This window comes from Eleutherodactylus coqui, chromosome 9 (genome assembly GCF_035609145.1).
Source record: "Eleutherodactylus coqui strain aEleCoq1 chromosome 9, aEleCoq1.hap1, whole genome shotgun sequence".
In the NCBI taxonomy this organism is placed as follows: domain Eukaryota; kingdom Metazoa; phylum Chordata; class Amphibia; order Anura; family Eleutherodactylidae; genus Eleutherodactylus; species Eleutherodactylus coqui.
Window position 1 is genome coordinate 107,620,518 of NC_089845.1, and position 22,095 is coordinate 107,642,612.

General features: G+C 48.2%; 1 protein-coding gene across 1 annotated transcript in view; it reads right to left on the bottom strand.

Moving 5' to 3' along the window:
- Window positions 1-20,563, bottom strand: part of RAB2A (RAB2A, member RAS oncogene family) — a 91,516-nt gene extending 70,953 nt beyond the window's left edge. The window contains exon 1 of the mRNA XM_066578292.1: window positions 20,456-20,563. Coding sequence (XP_066434389.1) covers window positions 20,456-20,501 — 46 coding nt within the window. The 5' untranslated portion in view covers window positions 20,502-20,563. The remainder of the gene's footprint in view (window positions 1-20,455) is intronic.
- Between the last annotated feature and the right edge of the window lie 1,532 nt (window positions 20,564-22,095).

Sequence of the window (22,095 nt, forward strand, 5' to 3'; positions counted from 1 at the left end):
TGCTAAATGTTTATGTGAAATTTGCCTCTGTAAACCGTGGCAAAATCTGCATCTTTCTGCCACAGATCTACAAGCAGATTTATCCGTCAATGATCAAAATCTGCGTGTGAAATTCCGATGTATGTCTGCACCAAGTAGTGACATCACATCTTGATGTGGAAACATGATTTTCTGTGTTACAATTCCGTATGTTCAACATTTTTATAAATGATCTGGAGGAGGGAATTGATGGGAAACTGATCAAATTTGCCAACGACACAAAGCGGGGAGGGATAGCTAACACTAAGGGAGGGAGAGAGAGTATTCAAAAAGATCTAGAAAAGCTTGAACAGTGAGCAGTGACTAACAGAATGGTATTTAACAAGGAGAAAGTCCTACATCTGGGCAAGAAAAATGAAAAAAAGCACATACAGAATGGGAGGAATTGGGCTAAGCAGCAGCACATGTGAAAAAGACTTGGGTATACTAAGGGTCCATTCAGATGGGATGAATGTTGGACAAACGATGCCCGACACTCATCCCTGTGTGTCCTCGCTCCCATGCTCCTGCACGGGAGCTAGTAGCACTGGCTTGCTCACAGAGCGGCGAGCAGGGGGCAGGGTGACTGCAGGAGATTTCTCTCCTCTCGCTTCCCCGCCTCGCTCCATTGACATAACATAGCGGCCATTACACTGAAAGTTGAGCTATCAGCTCATCGTCCATCGTTTACGCAGCATAAACAATGGACGATGAGCTGATCGTTCAGTGTAAATATGTCAATAGAGAGGGACGGGAGAGCACGAAGAGAGAAATCTCCTCCAGGCGCCCCGCTGTGAGCCAGCGATATTAGCTCTTGTGCGGTTGCACGGGAGCTAGTATGTGCGGGGACGAGTGTCAATAGATCACAGACTGAACAAGAGTCAACAATGTGATGCAGCAGACAAAAAAACAAACACAATCCTGGGATGTATTAAGAGAGGCATAGAGTCTAGATCATGTGAGGTCATTATCCCCCTCTACCTCTTCCTTAGTCAGACCTCATCTGGAATACTGTGTCCAGTTATGGGCACCCCACTTTAAAAAAAGACAGACAAACTAGAGCAAGTTCAGAGAAGAGTTACCAGGATGGTGAGCGGTCTACAAATCATGTGCTATGAGGAACAGTTAAAGGATCTGGGAATGTTTAGCTTGCAAAAAAGAAGGCTGGGGGGAGACTTAATAGCTGTCTACAAATATCTGAAGGGCTGTCACAGCAGAGGGATGAAACTGAAAGGGAGATTAGATATTAGAAAAAAAACTTTGACAGTGAGGGTGATAAATGAGTCGAACGGGTTGCCATGGGAAGTGATGAGTTCTTATTCAATGGAAGTCTTCAAACAGAGACTGGACAGACATCTGTCTGGGATGATTTAGTGATCCTGCACGAAGCAGGGGTTCAAACCAGATGACCCTGGAGGTCCCTTCCAACTCTACCATTCTATGATTAAACAGTGCACACGTATCAATAAATCAGCCCTATTCTCATCTGCACAAGGAAAGACTAGAAGCAATGGGATGAAATGGAAAGGGAGGAGACACGGATTAGATATTAGGAAAAACTTTCTGACAGTGAGGGTGATCAATGAGTGGAACAGGTTGCCACGAAAGGTGGCGAGTTCTCCTTCAATGGAAATGTTCAAACAGAGGCTGGACAGACATCTGTCTGGGATGGTTTAGGGCTCCTGTCCACGGGCGATAGTGCATTGCGTTACTCGCGGCGATAATCTGGCCGCGAGGTAACTCAGTGCACACTTTCCACAGCGTTGCTATGGAAAGAGCAGCCCCCTGTTCACGAGCAGAGAATCATAGCGATTCTCCGCTCACGGAACTCAAATCTCAGCATGCTGTGATTTGCAGCGATTCTCCAGGCTCACCTCAGAGAACTGACAGTTCTCTCACCTGCTCCACGGCGATGGTATATCGCTAGCGATATGCCGCCACGCCCGTGGACAGGGGGCCTTAGTGAATCCTGCTCTGGAGGTCCCTTCCAACTCTATCGTTCTATGATTCTATGTGGATTTTTCCCTTGACTGGGCTAAATCCACACGTGAATCCGCTGCACCAGTGCGGAGCGGCGGCGCTACATGTACCAGCAGGATTATATATTATACAATGTCACCTTTAGATGCAAATTTTTTTCACCAGAACTGGGAATGTGGTGCAGCCCATAGATTTTTGGTGACTATCACCAATAGTCTGGTGCTATCACTTTATTTCACTTCAGATTTTCTCTGATACATGTTCGGGTTTCCCTGAAAGACTTGCCCAAAAAATAAGCCTTAGCATGATTTTCCAGGATTTTTGGGGAGGCTTGAAATATAAGCCCTACGCCGAAAAGAAGCCCTAGCAGCATTACATTTGTTTGTTTTTTTAAAAAAAAGGGAATACATTACCTAGCAGGCTAGGTCCAGGTCCCTCACGCTAATCGCAGACCTCGGCCACCAATACAAGATCATTTCCTAGTTACGGGATTCAGAAATCCCGCCTCCAGGAAGTGATGGTTTGGATTGGCTGATTAGCGCTCGAAGAACCAATCAATGCAACGCTCGCTGAACCAATGCAACGGCTGTTATTGCTTCATCGAGCGCTGCATTGATTGGTTCTTCAAGTGCTGCTCAGCCAATCAGTGCCATCGCATGGTTGAGGTGGGATTTATGAATTGCCTCAGCCAATTCATAAATACCGCCTCCAAGACGCAATCAATGCAGCGCTTGATAAACTAATGCAACGGCTCTCATCGCTTCATCGAGCACTGCATTGATTGGCGGAGCAGCACCTGAAGAACCAGTCAGAGCCACTGCTTTCTGGAGGAGTGATTTATGAATACTGTAACCAGGAAGTGATCTTCTGTGGGCGGCCGAGGACTGCAGGAATCGTGCAGGAGCTCTGAAGAGCAGCAGGAGGGACCTGCACTGAGCCTGCTAGGAAATGTATAATAAGAGACCCCCCCCCCCCCAAAAAAAATAAATAAGACCTAGCGCTTCTTTTGCATTACAGAAACAATCACTGAAACGGCTATATACTTACTGATGCAGGTGTAATTGGCTCCCTCATTTGGCAGCCTACATGCTGAGGTGATGCAGATATCTGCCCTCCTGTATCAGTAAGTATATGGCCGTTCTCAGTGATTGTTTTTATATTTCCATTTCCGTGATACATTTACATTAGTGTAGGGACTCACAAAAAGCGAGGAGCCTTGACGTTGGCATGTAGGCTCAAGTATTTTGGCCAAAATCTATAAAATACCTTGCATTTATTATGTATTAGTCACATGCAGTGCGAGTTTTAGATATCGGGGGAGCCCGAGGTGCAAGTACCAATGTGGTTCACTTTTTGAGGTGTACGGCAACCTTCCAAACTGATATGGTGTCACTAATAGGTTGCTAGCCTGCATGGTGCACTACATGTATCAGAAGGTCTGGCACTCTGTATCCACTCTGCGTAGGAGTATACACTAAGCAGTCACCCCCCTCTATATTAGAAGGTTGTGCGAGTGGCTTTCTCATCGGTGTCCTATCTTAATTTCCATGTATTTAGAGAACAGCGGTTGGTCTGTTCTCGAAATACATCGCTACTGTTCTCCAGTGGGACAGCTGCTGAAGGAATGTTATCAGCACTGCCCGCGGAGAACTCGGCATGCGGCCCCTCTTATCAGTTCTGATGGATTTTAGGCTGAGCTAAACTCAGCGATGGACGAAAACTGCATTGCAAGTGCACGATGGGCACACATTTACACCCAACAATTATCACTCAAAAGATAGCTTCTGAGCGATCATCGTTGTGTGTAAAAGGGCCTTTAGATATTTGCAAACTAAGAGAGACAGTGTTAAAATGCACCAGATTCATCACAGCAACCCACGCTGGATGGTAAATCTAAAATTTTAAGACTGCCTATTCTAAGTTAATACCAGCTATTAGTTTGCTTACTTTATGCTAAAAGTAAATTCCCCGCTGTGTTTCATAGCGGCGTTGCGCATGCAGCGCTGCACATATGCAACGTATTGCGCTTGTACAGCGTTGGATGCGCAACCCATAGCGAACAATAGGGCTGCACGTGCCTAATACGTGGTGAAAAAACATGCCGCCATCTTTTTGGAGCACGCATTACACGCAATATACATACGATAATTTGAATGGACCAATGTAAATCTGTGTAGTCTCATTGACTCTATTCACTGTGTATTATGTGGTGAAATTACGCTCGTGCGAATGAGCCCCAATAGTGCATTCACACGTAGCCGATTTACAAATCAGCAGCAGAAATCCTGCCTCAAGACCAGCACAATTATGTGCGGATTTTGAACTGGGTTTTATTTTATATTCCTGTACGGAATTCCCCCCCTCATTGAGAAAAGGCAAAATTCTGCAGGTCTTGTCAATTTCTGTACGGGTTTTATGGTGAAATTTTCAAAATCTCACCTGCTTTGCTGCTGCTGTAAATACCGCAAAATTTCTGTGGTCCGCACAGAAATTCCACAGCAAATCCGCCTTGTCTGAACGCCCCCTAGGGTGCCATTATGAAGGCCGGACCTTTACAGGGCCGTTACTTTCTGACAAGGTGCTACTCGGGCACAGTTCTTCGTTGTGAGAAGGACATAAGAATGCTGGACAGGCTCATGATGGGGGCTCCCTGTACATCGGTGGCTTAACCTGTACGGAGCGTCCTAGCACACTCCTGACGTCTGCGGTAGAAACTCCCTGTGGACACGGCCTTAAAACTATTGGACATTAAGGGGATATTTACACATTAGGTCAAAAACGTGAACATATGAAGTCTTGTGTCATCTTCTACCTTCCATGGCTAGAGATATTCTTCAAACTAGATTGACTCGATGTTTGCTATGCGAACATTAAATGGGTTCGTTCTCATTTGTGATCTATCCCTGCATGGCATGGCATTGTGATGCTAAGCTGGGGGGAAACAAAAATGTAAAAATTGCAGCATGTCCTTTCTTTTTGCGCCGGGGAAATTCCTTTAGGCCTTCCATGTCAAAATGCCCCTCATCCAGGCGTTTCTACATGGATTGCGAAGGCAATATATGGCCGTGATTCACTGTGATATCGTCCTCGCCCGTGTGAAGGAGCACTGATGGCTGACACCCGACAGAGCCGCTAGACTCAACATAGGAACCTTGACCTGGCCTGATGGGTCACTCAATGAATCAAACTCAGATTTTATGATTTTACGGTGGTCCACCAAAGGACACGCAAGGGGGTGAAAGTGTGGTGCAAGAAAAAGCCTGTAGGCTTCTTTATATTAGATGTGCAAAATGAACTGACCAATTCATCAGGCTGCCTGGTTGACTGACAGCTTTGTTCCTCGGTTGTACTAGGCCATAACGGGCCCATTGTTGGAGCTGATGACAAGAGCCACACAATGTAAATGGCAGTTGTGTGAGGTTGAGGAGATCTTGTTTAGTCGGCGGGTTGAAAACTTAGATGATTCTATTTCAGAAAAGATTGGATCATAGTCAGTATCAGCAGCGTGACGAGTCACATGTGCCCATCTGGAGCAAAGGCGCTTGCACAACACTCTGGGTAAACATAGCCACTCGTGTCTCACAAGCTCTGCACACACCATGGATACCAGGAATGTATACCCCCAACATGTATCTGTAGGATGCCATTCACCCAGAGAGTCCTTCAGGCCTTCAGCATCTATTAATGCCTAGAGCATGGGTAGAAGAAATAAAAGTTCTAACTTTCTACCAGGGCTGTGGAGTCGGTGCGCCAAACCTCAGACTCAATTTTCCCAGATTTCCGCCTCCTTCGTATATGACTCTTATTTAAATGATAAAGTTACTGTATTAAAACAGGGAGGAGGAAGCCAAGTGTTGAGTCGCACCCAAAAAACGCTGGTCAATATTAAGAGTTGCCTATAGCCTCTAGTAGGTTAGGAAGCATTTCCTTCTGTACCCTATATGTATGGTCTATAAGATCCATCAGAGCCGCTAACCTCCAATCATGAGCTCCGATTGATTTATGCAAAGTTGATTGAAAGTTTAGGTCTGTTATTACTTGCCGTTTTTACACTTATTTGCCACGGTAATACGCACAGCCGGCTTCCATTGCTGTCAATGGAAGCTGGCCGTCACGCTATACTTCCATTGTAGCACAGCAGAAGTATCACGTGAATACGTGTCCCCGCCCACCACGTCACGCGCTGTACTGCACATGCGGGACACGTACAGCGGATCCGGAGTGGAGAGTATGGGTGTTTTGGAGGGCGCATAGCGGACTCCGCTGCGATATTCCGCTGGCAGACTCAGTCACGGCCGTAGGCATGAATCCTTACCAGAGTAGTTTTTTTTTTGTAACGGGGACTATCTCACCAACATTGCTTTGTATTAAATTAAAACTAAAACCAAATAGTAAAAAGAATTTCCATTTTTCCATTCTGTTGTCCATACATGACTATGGGAGTGGCCATCTTTCCTGAGCTGCATTTAACAGCATTTAGAAGATGCTTTACAGCAGCCTCATGGGTCATTCACACAATGGACATTCTGCAGGGAGGGACAGTAGATAGTCACAATTTATCATCTATTGTGAATAGTGGATCCTGTGTTACAGACATATAGCCGCTAACAAACTTTGACACTGGTCAGTAAAGGCCTATTTACATGCAAAGACAATCTTTCAAATGATTGAAATATTGACAGTTTTAGTGATCGTTTTGCATAAAATGTTAATAGATAGAGATGAGCGAACGTACTCGGTAAGGGCGATTTCGCAATCGAGCACCGCGATTTTCGAGTACTTCACTACTCGGGTGCGCTGTGGGGCGGGGGGTTGCAGAGGGGAGTGGGGGGTAGCAGCTGGGAACAGGGGGGAGCCCTCTCTCTCTCCCCCCCCCCACTCCCCGCTGCAACCCCCTGCTCACCTACAGCGCACCCGAGTACTTTTCACCCGAGTAGTGAAGTACTCGAAAATCGCAGTGCTCGATTGCGAAATCGCCCTTACCGAGTACGTTCGCTCATCTCTATTAATGAACACTAATGTCCATTAACACTTTATCAGCTTCATGTGCATGTAAATCATCCTCCGAGAGCTGTTTGCAGAGCACAGCATGTAGACTGAGCTCTGCACACAGCTTCATTGTCCTGGCACGGGCTGTCGGCAGAATACAATGTAATCTCTGACTCCTCTGAGGGCCCCGTTATCTCTCTCCGGCTGAACAATGGATTTCAAGATCACCTTAAAATCATCATTCAGCCGAAGACTGAACGATGGCAGCTTTTACACGCAACAATTATCGTTCATATGCCATCGTTTGAACTAATTTTAAGTGATAATTGTTGTGTGTAATTGGGCCTTGAATCGTCATCTAGCAGGAATCTGAACTATTATGTTTCAGTGTAAATCCATGTCCCGACTGAATGACAAATGAGAATTTGGGCACTACAATGGAAGCAATCTGTGTGAGGCTCACAATAGAATAGGACATGCTGCGAATTTTCCCCCACAATCGGAAAATCGCATTTGATTTCCGCTCATGGGCATGGAAAAGCGTTTTGCTTAGCATGTCCTATATGCAGTATTTGCTGCAGGATCCAGAGACGAACGCTCACTCCGAATCCTGCAGTGCAAATAAGCCCGTATGCATTGGTCCGGTACTGGTGCATCTTGTCTCCACCAGCAGAATGGGTGGAGACCAAGTGCACGCCAACAATTTGGAATTGGCTGGACCAGAGAATGGGTGGAGGCAAAGTGCACGCCACCAAGTTTTGATTTACTGCCCCGTAGTCTTCGGGAGTGTGTTCACACACCGCTCCCTCACGGGTGGCTGACACCTGGCCTGGCGATAGAAACATGTGCATCTAGCGGCCGAAGACAGTGGCTAAATGACTGCAGGACAGTGAGCATAGAGCCAGGAGCACAGCGGGGAGGCCGGCGGGAGACTGCACGCTGGCCCATGCACAGACACATGGCAGCTCCCCCCCCCCCCCCCGGGACTGTGAGGGAGGGCCGCTAGTGGAGATACGAGCCCAGCAGAGACGAATTTGATAGCGGAGCTGGGAGGCCGCCGGACAGCGGGTTTGGAACACTCACAACTGCAGGGTCCGGGGAGAAGATGGAACACTGGCAGTGTGTTCCACACCGCAGATGGCAGCTCAGCGGGGACACCCAATCAGCACGTGTGGGCATCACCTGCCCCTCCCCTGTATTTCAACCCATTCTGCTGGTGGAGACAAGATGCCACTAGTACCTGATGGGCCTTTGTTATCTTACTGCATGAGGAACGGGTTTTAAAAAATAATGACAAAAAATACACATTCCTTGGAAAATCATTTACACCAGCTGATGATCGCTTTAAAAAAAAACAAAAAAAACACTAATCGGCGATCGTTTTAGCGATAATTGGTGCATGCAAATGTGCAGCCATCGCCCGCTTTTTGGGCACTGTAAGCTGGTCGTTAAATTCAAGCTAACCTAAAAATCGTCATTCACTTTTATCAGTAGTTCCCACAGGGAGTGCTGATAACATAGTTTCCCGTGCAGATCAAAGGATCTGAGTGCAGATAATAGGCTATTAACTGCATTCAGAGAAGGCTTCATTTGCGCACTTAATACTTTATGCAAAATGATTGCTCAAAGCTGTCACTCAAACTGTCCTTTGAGTGATCATTGGCCCTTTAAACATTAAACAAAAAGCAAACCTTGATTAGTAAAAACAAAAGAATAGCTTACAGAACAAACAGCAAACAAGAAAAGAAGACAGTGATGTAGTTTCTGACAATCCAAGTCCTGCATCTAGATGAGCCCCAGCCTTATGGGCCGCTGACGGATGACTAATCTTCCTATATGCTTACAGGACATAATATATACTATTTATAGGATGATCTGATATTAGGTCCGCCCCATAGCCAACTTACACATGTGCTGAGCGCATCACACGTGCCTGGATTAGCAATGCCCAATACCAACATGCTCCCATCATACAGATGTACCCAAGTTTAACATGACTGCGATAACTTCCTGCAACCACTTATCGTATGCCATTAACGCTCGTTATCTTCTCACAACAAAATCCATTGGAAAGGCTGATTTAGACAACGATTACCACTCAAAAATCGCTCAAAAGCCATTGCTTAAAGGGGTTGTCCCGCGCCGAAACGGGTTTTTGTTTTTTTTAACCCCCCCCCCCCCCGTTCGGCGCGAGACAACCCCGATGCAGGGGTTAAAAAAACAAACCGGGTAGTACTTACCCGAATCCCGGCGGTCCGGCGTCTTCATACTCACCTGCTGAAGATGGCCGCCGGGATCCTCTCTCTCTGTGGACCGCAGGGCTTCTGTGCGGTCCATTGCCGATTCCAGCCTCCTGATTGGCTGGAATCGGCACGTGACAGGGCGGAGCTACACGGAGCCAGCATTCTGCACGAGCGGCCCCATTGAAGACAGCAGAAGACCCGGACTGCGCAAGCGCGGCTAATTTGGCCATTAGAGGCCGAAAATTAGTCGGCACCATGGAGACGAGGACGCCAGCAACGGAGCAGGTAAGTATAAAACTTTTGATAACTTCTGTATGGCTCATAATTAATGCACAATGTATATTACAAAGTGCATTATTATGGCCATACAGAAGTGTATAGACCCACTTGCTGCCGCGGGACAACCCCTTTAAGTGATAATCGTTGTGTCTATCTTGCGCCCGTCATGCAGTTTTCGTTCAAAGATTCGCTCAATGTCGTCTTTCAGCCCGCTTAAAATCCATTGTTGGTCAAAACGACAGCGCTCAGTCGTTCAGCGATTTTAGGGAAGTTTTCAATGCAAACACCACACAACGATGATACAACCACTGAAAAGACCGACGAGCTTCGTTAGGTTAAAAACGGTCATTTTTAAAAGTAAAACCATCGCTCACTTTTATCGCTATAACGAATTTCAAGCGATAATCTGTGTGTTTAAATAGGGCTTAAGGCACGTGACAGGCGAACGGTTACCACTCTGTGTGATTTATGTAAAGCTGTTTTGGGCAAATTCAAAACCACGTTGTGCTGGTCTGAACCAAGGCCGTTACAGGTGGGCTTCAGCAATGATCTAATTAGTTCTTAGGGCCATTTTCTAAATTGCACTGGAAAAAAAAACAAACTGATTGGTTGCCATAGACAACACTATGCTTGTTTTATAGTCACTAACATCCGGAAGAAACCCTGGTACAGAAGGGATTGTGATACATCTCCAATAGACTCCACCAGCACATCTACAGAGGGGGCAGGTGTCTATACTGGTCTCCAAAGGCAGGTAGATTTGGTGGAGTGACCTTGGTGGCAGCACATCTTACTAGGCAGCTGACCCAACATATCCGGGCAAGGTCTAGAAAACCTCATTATTATAGGGTCACTCCAGCGAAAACACATTTCCATCCATGCTACCCTCACCTGATTGCCTGTCACAATCTGGAGGTCTCCGCTGTATATTACAGTGCCACCTTCTGTCTGATACTTTATTTCAAACTTCTCTCTTCTTTCCCTATGCTGTGCTAGCAGTCCCCTAATCAAATGACCAGCTAATGCCAGTACCATCTCTGCCTGCTGGGAGAAGAGTGTGATCATCATTACCCTTCATATTCTCCCAAATAAGCTAGAGATCATGAATATACAATCAAGAAGAGTGTACCCTATATATTACAAGCACTTAGGGTGCACCGTATAGCCATGTCTGGTTCCCCTATATATTAGGACAAGTACTATGGGCGCACCATGTAGCCATGTCTGGTTCCCCTATATATTAGGACAAGTACTGTGGGCGCACCGTGTAGCCATGTCTGGTTCCGCTATATATTAGGACAAGTACTGTGGGCGCACCGTGTAGCCATGTCTGGTTCCCCTATATATTAGGACAAGTACTGTGGGCGCACCGTGTAGCCATGTCTGGTTCCCCTATATATTAGGACAAGTACTGTGGGCGCACCGTGTAGCCATGTCTGGTTCCCCTATATATTAGGACAAGTACTGTGGGCGCACCGTGTAGCCATGTCTGGTTCCCCTATATATTAGGACAAGTACTGTGGGCGCACCGTGTAGCCATGTCTGGTTCCCCTATATATTAGGACAAGTACTGTAGGCGCACCGTGTAGCCATGTCTGGTTCCCCTATATATTAGGACAAGTACTGTGGGCGCACCGTGTAGCCATGTCTGGTTCCCCTATATATTAGGACAAGTACTGTGGGTGCACCGTGTAGCCAGGTCTCGGTCCCCTATATATTAGGACAAGTACTGTGGGCGCACCGTGTAGCCATGTCTGGTTCCCCTATATATTAGGACAAGTACTGTGGGCGCACCGTATAGCCATGTCTGGGTCCCCTATATAATAGGACAAGTACTGTGGGTGCACCGTGTAGCCATGTCTGGTTCCCCTATATAATAGGACAAGTACTGTGGGTGCACCGTGTAGCCATGTCTGGTTCCCCTATATATTAGGACAAGTACTGTGGGTGCACCGTGTAGCCATGTCTGGTTCCCCTATATATTAGGACAAGTACTGTGGGTGCACCGTGTAGCCACGTCTGGTTCCCCTATATATTAGGACAAGTACTGTGGGTGCACCATATAGCCATGTCTGGGTCCCCTATATATAAGGACAAGTACTAAGGCTGCACTGTGCAGCCATGTCTGGGTCCCCTATATATTAGGACAAGTACTAGGGGTGCACCATGTAGCCATGTCTGGGTCCCCTATATATTAGGACAAATACTGTGGGTGCACCGTGTAGCCATGTCTGGGTCCCCTATATATTAGGACAAGTACTGTGGGTGCACCATATAGCCATGTCTGGGTCCCCTATATATTAGGACAAGTACTAGGGGTGCACTGTGCAGCCATGTCTGGGTCCCCTATATATTAGGACAAGTACTGTGGGGGCACCGTGTTGCCATGTCTGATTCCCCTATATATTAGGACAAGTACTGTGGGCGCACCGTGTAGCCATGTCTGGTTCCCCTATATATTAGGACAAGTACTGTGGGCGCACCGTGTAGCCATGTCTGGTTCCCCTATATATTAGGACAAGTACCGTGGGGGCACCGTGTAGCCATGTCTGGTTCCCCTATATATTAGGACAAGTACTGTGGGTGCACCGTGTAGCCATGTCTGGTTCCCCTATATATTAGGACGAGTACTGTGGGAGCACCGTGTAGCCATGTCTGGTTCCCCTACATATTAGGACAAGTACTGTGGGGGCACCGTGTAGCCATGTCTGGTTCCCCTATATATTAGGGCAAGTACTGTGGGCGCACCGTGAAGCCATGTCTGGTTCCCCTATATATTGGGACAAGCACTGTGGGCGCACCGTGTAGCCAGGTCTGGTTCCCCTATATATTAGGACAAGTACTGTGGGCACATCGTGTAGCCATGTCTGGTTCCCCTATATATTAGGACAAGTACTGTGGATGCACCGTGTAGCCAGGTCTCGGTCCCCTATATATTAGGACAAGTACTGTGGGTGCACCGTGTAGCCAGGTCTCGGTCCCCTATATATTAGCACAAGTACTGTGGGTGCACCGTGTAGCCAGGTCTCGGTCCCCTATATATTAGGACAAGTACTAAGGGTGCACCGTGCAGCCATGTCTGGGCCCCCTATATATTAGGACAAGTACTATTGGTGCACCGTATAGCCATGTCTGGGCCCCCTATATATTAGGACAAGTACTATTGGTGCACCGTATAGCCATGTCTGGGTCCCCTATATATTAGGACAAGTACTGTGGGCGCACCGTATAGCCATGTCTGGGTCCCATATATATTAGGACAAGTACTGTGGGCGCACCGTATAGCCATGTCTGGGTCCCCTATATATTAGGACAAGTACTGTGGGCGCACCGTATAGCCATGTCTGGGTCCCCTATATAATAGGACAAGTACTGTGGGTGCACCGTGTAGCCATGTCTGGGTCCCCTATATATTAGGGCAAGTACTAAGGCTGCACTGTGCAGCCATGTCTGGGTCCCCTATATATTAGGATAAGTACTAGGGGTGCACCATGTAGCCATGTCTGGGTCCCCTATATATTAGGACAAGTACTGTGGGTGCACCGTGTAGCCATGTCTGGGTCCCCTATATATTAGGACAAGTACTGTGGGCGCACCGTATAGCCATGTCTGGGTCCCCTATATATTAGGACAAGTACTGTGGGCGCACCGTATAGCCAGGTCTGGGTCCCATATATATTAGGACAAGTACTGTGGGTGCACCGTGTAGCCATGTCTCGTTCCCCTATATATTAGGACAAGTACTGTGGGGGCACCGTGTAGCCATGTCTGGTTCCCCTATATATTAGGGCAAGTACTGTGGGCGCACCGTGAAGCCATGTCTGGTTCCCCTATATATTAGGACAAGCACTGTGGGCGCACCGTGTAGCCATGTCTGGTTCCCCTATATATTAGGACAAGTACTGTGGGTGCACCGTGTAGCCATGTCTGGTTCCCCCATATATTAGGACAAGTACTGTGGGTGCACCATATAGCCATGTCTGGGTCCCCTATATATTAGGACAAGTACTAGGGGTGCACTGTGCAGCCATGTCTGGGTCCCCTATATATTAGGACAAGTACTGTGGGTGCACCGTGTAGCCAGGTCTCGGTCCCCTATATATTAGGACAAGTACTGTGGGTGCACCGTGTAGCCATGTCTCGGTCCCCTATATATTAGGACAAGTACTGTGGGTGCACCGTGTAGCCAGGTCTCGGTCCCCTATATATTAGGACAAGTACTGTGGGCGCACCGTGTAGCCATGTCTGGTTCCCCTATATATTAGGACAAGTACTGTGGGTGCACCGTGTAGCCATGTCCGGTTCCCCTATATATTAGGACAAGTACTGTGGGCGCACCGTGTAGCCATGTCTGGTTCCCCTATATATTAGGACAAGTACTGTGGGTGCACCGTGTAGCCAGGTCTCGGTCCCCTATATATTAGGACAAGTACTGTGGGTGCACCGTGTAGCCATGTCTGGTTCCCCTATATATTAGGACAAGTACTGTGGGCGCACCGTATAGCCATGTCTGGGTCCCCTATATAATAGGACAAGTACTGTGGGTGCACCGTGTAGCCATGTCTGGTTCCCCTATATAATAGGACAAGTACTGTGGGTACACCGTGTAGCCATGTCTGGTTCCCCTATATAATAGGACAAGTACTGTGGGTACACCGTGTAGCCATGTCTGGTTCCCCTATATATTAGGACAAGTACTGTGGGTGCACCGTGTAGCCATGTCTGGTTCCCCTATATATTAGGACTAGTACTGTGGGTGCACCGTGTAGCCATGTCTGGTTCCCCTATATATTAGGACAAGTACTGTGGGTGCACCATATAGCCATGTCTGGGTCCCCTATATATTAGGACAAGTACTAAGGCTGCACTGTGCAGCCATGTCTGGGTCCCCTATATATTAGGACAAGTACTAGGGGTGCACCATGTAGCCATGTCTGGGTCCCCTATATATTAGGACAAATACTGTGGGTGCACCGTGTAGCCATGTCTGGGTCCCCTATATATTAGGACAAGTACTAGGGGTGCACTGTGCAGCCATGTCTGGGTCCCCTATATATTAGGACAAGTACTGTGGGGGCACCGTGTAGCCAGGTCTCGGTCCCCTATATATTAGGACAAGTACTGTGGGTGCACCGTGTAGCCAGGTCTCGGTCCCCTATATATTAGGACAAGTACTGTGGGTGCACCGTGTAGCCAGGTCTCGGTCCCCTATATATTAGGACAAGTACTAAGGGTGCACCGTGCAGCCATGTCTGGGCCCCCTATATATTAGGACAAGTACTATTGGTGCACCGTATAGCCATGTCTGGGCCCCCTATATATTAGGACAAGTACTATTGGTGCACCGTATAGCCATGTCTGGGTCCCCTATATATTAGGACAAGTACTGTGGGCGCACCGTATAGCCATGTCTGGGTCCCATATATATTAGGACAAGTACTGTGGGCGCACCGTATAGCCATGTCTGGGTCCCCTATATATTAGGACAAGTACTGTGGGCGCACCGTATAGCCATGTCTGGGTCCCCTATATAATAGGACAAGTACTGTGGGTGCACCGTGTAGCCATGTCTGGGTCCCCTATATATTAGGACAAGTACTAAGGCTGCACTGTGCAGCCATGTCTGGGTCCCCTATATATTAGGATAAGTACTAGGGGTGCACCATGTAGCCATGTCTGGGTCCCCTATATATTAGGACAAGTACTGTGGGTGCACCGTGTAGCCATGTCTGGGTCCCCTATATATTAGGACAAGTACTGTGGGCGCACCGTATAGCCATGTCTGGGTCCCCTATATATTAGGACAAGTACTGTGGGCGCACCGTATAGCCAGGTCTGGGTCTCATATATATTAGGACAAGTACTGTGGGTGCACCGTGTAGCCATGTCTCGTTCCCCTATATATTAGGACAAGTACTGTGGGGGCACCGTGTAGCCATGTCTGGTTCCCCTATATATTAGGGCAAGTACTGTGGGCGCACCGTGAAGCCATGTCTGGTTCCCCTATATATTAGGACAAGCACTGTGGGCGCACCGTGTAGCCATGTCTGGTTCCCCTATATATTAGGACAAGTACTGTGGGTGCACCGTGTAGCCATGTCTGGTTCCCCCATATATTAGGACAAGTACTGTGGGTGCACCATATAGCCATGTCTGGGTCCCCTATATATTAGGACAAGTACTAGGGGTGCACTGTGCAGCCATGTCTGGGTCCCCTATATATTAGGACAAGTACTAGGGGTGCACCATGTAGCCATGTCTGGGTCCCCTATATATTAGGACAAGTACTGTGGGTGCACCGTGTAGCCATGTCTGGGTCCCCTATATATTAGGACAAGTACTGTGGGTGCACCGTGTAGCCTTGTCTGGGTCCCCTATATATTAGGACAAGTACTATGGGTGCACCGTGTAGCCATGTCTGGGTCCCCTATATAATAGGACAAGTACTATGGGTGCACCGTGTAGCCATATTTGGGTCCCCTATATATTAGGACAAGTACTGTGGGTGCACCATATAGCCATGTCTGGGTCCCCTATATATTAGGACAAGTACTATGGGTGCACTGTGCAGCCATGTCTGGGTCCCCTATATATTAGGACAAGTACTAGGGGTGCACCGTGTAGCCATGTTTGGGTCCCCTATATAATAGGACAAGTACTATGGGTGCACCGTGTAGCCATGTTTGGGTCCCCTATATAATAGGACAGGTACTATGGGTGCACCGTGTAGCCATGTCTGGGTCCCCTATGTAATAGGACAGGTACTATGGGTGCACTGTGTAACCATGTTTGGGTCCCCTATATAATAGGACAAGTACTATGGGTGCACTGTGTAGCCATCACTTCTGTGAAGAGGCAATTCTCCGGCATGGCTATTAAGCGCGTTGGGGAAACACTTGCCGATCCCCTTTTGTTTTATATGGGAAGCCTCGCGTCACACTCGCGCTCACATCACCCACATATGTGAGTCCATTCATGCAGGCTTTGCGAGTCTTACACCGCTCAAAACGCATGCAAGATTCTTGGCCGTGGAAAACTGGTCTTAGGAGAAACAAGTCTCGGGACCCATTTGGCTCCAGAAAGGAGTATATGAGTAAGAGGCATGGTATACGGGTACGGCTCTCTCCATTTAGTTTATAGAAACACCTGGGAGTTTCTGCAACACTTTTTTCTTAAATGCGAAAAGACTCAAAATCTGCTTATGTGCAGCAGATTTCAGTAGCTATGCCCCCCTTCACCTCACCTTAGAATACATAAAGCTGCCAGTGCATCCCGGCAGCCGCTAGTAAGCCCCGAGTCGCTGGTCAGGCTATTCCACCAGCAGCTCGGCGCTCACTAGAGGCTGCCAGGCGCACATTGAGATCTGGCATGGATTCGCTGCAGTACATCCGCACCCTTTGGCCGCTCCGCACGGCTGAATTTCTCCACGGTTTCCAAGTCCAAATCCGTACCATTTTAGCGATCTGCTGTGAATGCGTAATTCTGCTATGCAGAAAAAAAAAAAAACAGCTGACATGTCAATACTTGGCGTTAAATCACGTCAGGCTGCGGCACACGGGTCTGCCCGTGCACAGGGGCTAAACCCACAGCGGAACGCTATGGTTCACGTGACAGTTCATAGGTCTGTGTGAACAAGGCTTATAGATCCTAGAGCAGAGTAGGTCTAGTAATTACACAGGGAACCGGCTGGCTTCAGACTCTCTGGGGTGGTCCGTTCAAGCTTCTGGGTTATTCTTGCCCATTTTGTACACATGACATCATACTAGCCAGGTAACGTGATGTGCTGGCAGGTCCATCCTGCACTAGGTTTATTGGCCCCAGAACCTGTAAATCAGGACTGAGCAGGGTGCAGTAATGACCCCGTAATGCAGGTAGCCAGCACCTGTCCTGATCCTACTGTGTTTCCCAGAAAATAAGACAGGGTCTTATATTAATTTTTGTTCAAAAAGTTTAAACTTTTTTACATGTATAGCTGCCTGGACACTATTTAATTTGACTTGTTTAATTAACTGTTAGCAGGGCTTAATTTTGGAGTAGGGCTTATATTTCAAGCATCCTCAAAAAGCCTGAAAAGTCATTTTGCATCCTCAAAAATTCTGGAAAATCATGCTATGTCTTATTTTCAGGGAATGTCTTATTTTCAGGGAAACAGGGTAATACACACCTGACGGCCCTGCTATCACACATCCGGCTACTACACGGTGGCTCAGTCAGCACTGCTGCCTTACTGCGATGGGGTCTGGGGCTCCAATTTGACCAAGGACAACATCTGCATGGAGTTTGCTTGTACCCTCATTTCCCTCTACACTCCAAAAGCATGCTAACAGGTGAATCCAGAAGCTAGTATCACGTAACGTGCGGCGCTGCGGAGTATGTATGTGCTAAGGCCTCATGTCCACGGCCCGCACCCAGCGAGCTCTATATCTGCATTCCCAACAGCGGCGTCCACGCGGATCTATATACTTCCAGGTTCGCTGTACTATGAACGGTCCTCACGGCTCGCTGTCAGACATGCACAATGCAGCGGGTTGTTTTTTTTTTAATCTCCGCAGATCAGACGGCTTCCGTTGACTTTATTGGAAGCCGTCCGTGTGGGATCCAGACAAAAATGGAGCATGCTGCGATTTGTTTTCCAGACCAAAAGGTCCGCAAATCAAATCCACGCGTTTTAATCCAACAATGTATCTCTATGGGCGGCTTGACTTGTGGATCTCTGGCGCGGATTCCGCAAATGAAATTTGCCTGTGGATATTGAGCCTTAATTAGTAAAGTCAAGTTAAATCTGGTCCTCATGGGAAAAAAAAATAATCTCTTGTTGTTTCAACACACAGAGCAAAAAAACAAAAAACAACCCCCACAAAACACATGCGCGTGCGCATACATATGGCCTGTATGACCGCACCCTACAGCTGCCCAGACCTCAGCTTCCTGGCCCTCTGGGTGACTTGTGGGTCAAAGACAACCACATCTGACTTTGTCATTTGGGCGATACTACGGATTAAAGCGGTTTTCCATCAGTCAATGGCGGCTGCGATGGGAGGCTCGTCTCCTCCGTGGCCCGGACTACAGACAGTGCAGTAAGCTCGGCCCGGGCTACAGACAGTGCAGTAAGCTCGGCTCCTGTGACCGGCGTTCACACTGGAAATGGCCCAGAACAGTCAGTTCCATTGTTTCCATAAAGCCCAACCACCTCCGGCAGCGAAGATGAGCCCATCCCTGGGACCCATCAGACATTCCCAGCATCTCCAGCAGACGCACCCTGAGAGTTCCAGATGGAGCACCCCTGGAGGTGCATCCTGGGACATTTCTCGGACAAACTATCAACAAACTTTTAAACCCCTGTAAAAGGGCCAATCACTGCAAATTTACAGCAAAAATACAGCGGCAGATTAAAGCTTCTGAGGTCAAGCTGGAGCAGGTCGAGTCATCCGTGGTCAGACACAGCCGAGGACCCGGAGGAGAAGGGAGCAATTGTTACAATATGATCAATGAGCACTATACACACTAAAGAGTGAAAGTGTTAGTTTTGCTATGCGACCCGGCGATCACATGACCCTGAGCAGCGCTGCCAGTGATATGGCCACTACGGAGGAGGTTTTCCCCGTAACTGGGGCTCCTATAGATGTGAATGAGCCCCAGAGGCCTTATATCATGGCATGGGGGACAGAGATGGTGAAAGAAGAGTTACGAAATTAATTACAGAATAAAATGTATTATTAAAAAAATAAATTTATATATATATATATATTATACACACACACACACATATATATATAAAGAAAATGATCCAGCCAAAACCGCCGCCGTGTGCGCCCTGTAATCCAGAACTATACATATGATATAGCAAAACATCCTAAACAAAATGAGGACGCCGCTCCCATACTTGATTTTAGCGTAAATAGAATTTTAAAAAACAAGCTATACATTTTAAAAATATATGTACTTTTTTTCAGCTTTTTACCCCCAAAAACAACAAAAAAGGAGCTATAAAAAATATCCCGGTGTGTCGCGAAAAGACAAACAAACAAAAAAAAACAACAAAAAGGCAGTAAAACCACCATGTGGGTAAGGCCCTAAAAAGTGTCTAGACTTCTGGGATCAAAACACCCCGGTCCTTAAGGGGTTAAGTTACGCACGGCTGATCTAAAGCGGCCCTCCGTATTTTGTTTTCTTCTCTCCCGTTAGTAATCTGCACTTCTTCTCTACCGTTCCTCCGATCAACAGATTCCAGGACCCATTCTAAGCTGTCCAAGATGGCCGACAATCTTCCAACCACCCAACCCCCACAGCGCCCCGCTTGTGTTAGATTACGCCCATGCGGCAGAACGTACCCTCTGAATGGCCAAAAACGGTCATGTGACCCGGTTGGTAGTGAGAAAATAGCTGCTGCCATCTTGGACAGCTAAAAGCGGGGCCTAGAAATAGAGAACGGCCGGGCGGCACTGAATAACAACAGCAATATACGTCTCATCCCGGGACACAAACTACGGGTCACCTTAACTCTGCCATCCCCTCGGTGCCAACTAGTCCACGACGGCGCTATGGCCGTGGTGAGGTCACTACAGGCACGGCGCTGTGGCCTAGTAACCAGAAGATGACCCCCAACCTAGTCCTGGTGGGCATGGCCTGGCCTTTCCAAGCTTCCTGGCCCTGCAGATGGCCCCTGCACCCCATAATGGTGGCAGCGCCTGCAGCGCCCCCCACACATGCTGCACACATCCTGCCCTCACAGCCGGCGGCGGCAGGACCGCCCCGCTTCCAGCTGCACCGGCCCTGCGGTCGCTCGCATCCACCACGTCAACCACTCCAACACTGCGGAAATGGTTGGACCGGCGGCCCCGCCCGCACAGCCTCCCGCACCCAGCAGCAGTAACCCCCTGCGTCCTGAGCGCGGCGCCACCACACACACAGCTACAGCCCCCTGCACGGACCGAGCCGCCGCTTACCGGTGTCACCGATGATGATGTATTTGAAGAGATAAGCGTACGCCATGTCCGGATGATCTGGGTCTCCTCGTCACTGCTACTAACGGCCGCGCTGACGTAATCACGGGCTCGTGCACGGGGAAGGAGGCGCATGCGCAGTCAGGGCCTCCCACGTCCGCTGGAGCGCGCTGTGGAGTGTGGTCGTCACAGGGCGCGTGGCGGCCGTCCTGTCAGGAGGGGCGGGAAGTGGCGCTCGGCGGCGGCATCTTACACGATAATTCACGATTTCATCAGTAATTGCTTAGTGTAAACATGGCCACCGATGAGCAGCGAACAAGAATCCGCCTCTCGGTTGTCATTAGTTTTTAACAGGCTTAAAAAAATATGGCTGGTCTGCGTGCCGCGTGTGAACAGCGATTAGTCACAGGAACGGCGGCGGCCGACAGCGCTATACAAACGCATTGCGAACGATGTATCTGCGGTATACACCAGCGGCGTGACTGAACCCTCGTCGCTCGCTCGTGCGGACGGTCTATCCGTGTAACGTCGGCCTCGGTTCTTAGGGCCCCTGCGCACAACCGTGATTTTGGCCCGTATTACGTGACGCGGTGGACGGAGGCCGGGCTCCACACTGGGGAGACAATGGCGCGAGATTTGTGCGTTTGGCCCTAAGGGTGCAGCGATTTTTTTGGGGGGTGATTTTTATCTCCACCTTTCAAAAGCCATAACTTTTTTTTATTTTTCTGCGGCCGCATGAGGCTTGTTTTTTGCGTGGCGAACTGTAGTTTTTATCGGTACCATTTTTGGTTACATAGACTATTTTGTAAAACTTTTATTCATTTTTTTTATGATCGGGAAGGAAAACCTCAATTCCGCCATTACTTTGGGGTTTTGCAGCATAAATGGCGCGATGCATTTTTTCCTGCGGGTCGGGACGGTTACAACAATAACAAAATACTATTTTTTTCTTTTTGTAGGTTCTTCCACTTTTCCAAAAGAAAACTTTTTTAGAAATGTTTTTTCTTCTAGATCGCTGCATTCGAAGTCCTGTAACATTTTTATTCTTCCATGGGCGGAGCCCTGTGAGGGCCTGTCTTTTGCGCGGCGAGCTGTAGTCTTTATGGGTACCATTTTAGGGGTACATACTGCGTTTTTGATCACTTTAAGGTCTCTTTCACACGGGCTGTAAAATCTCCGCTATAAGGGCGCATTCAGACGACCGTATATCGGCCGGGTATTCACGCCGGCCTATATACGGTGTCCCTCTCTGCAGGGGGAGGAGGCTGGAAGAGTCGGGAGCAGGAACAGAGCATAGCTCTTGCCTGTGGACTATGCTATACCAATCTGCAGTAGGCAGCCATTTTGCTGATCACGCGAATTACGTGAAATACGGGCTCAGGAAAAATTGCAGCATGTTCTGTCTTGGTGCACAAATACGGGGGGCTCTCAGCAAGTACTCAGTGTCAATGCGTACTTTCTGTGTGCCGCGGGCGAGCCTCTCGCAGGTGTCACGCCACGATTTACGGTCGTGTTAGCCCAGCCTTTAGCTCACATCTGGTTGCACCCCTATTTATTATTTTTTGTGGCGCCCATTAGAGATGAGCGAGCGTACTCGGAAAAGCACTACTCGCTCGAGTAATTTGCTTTATCCGAGTATCGCT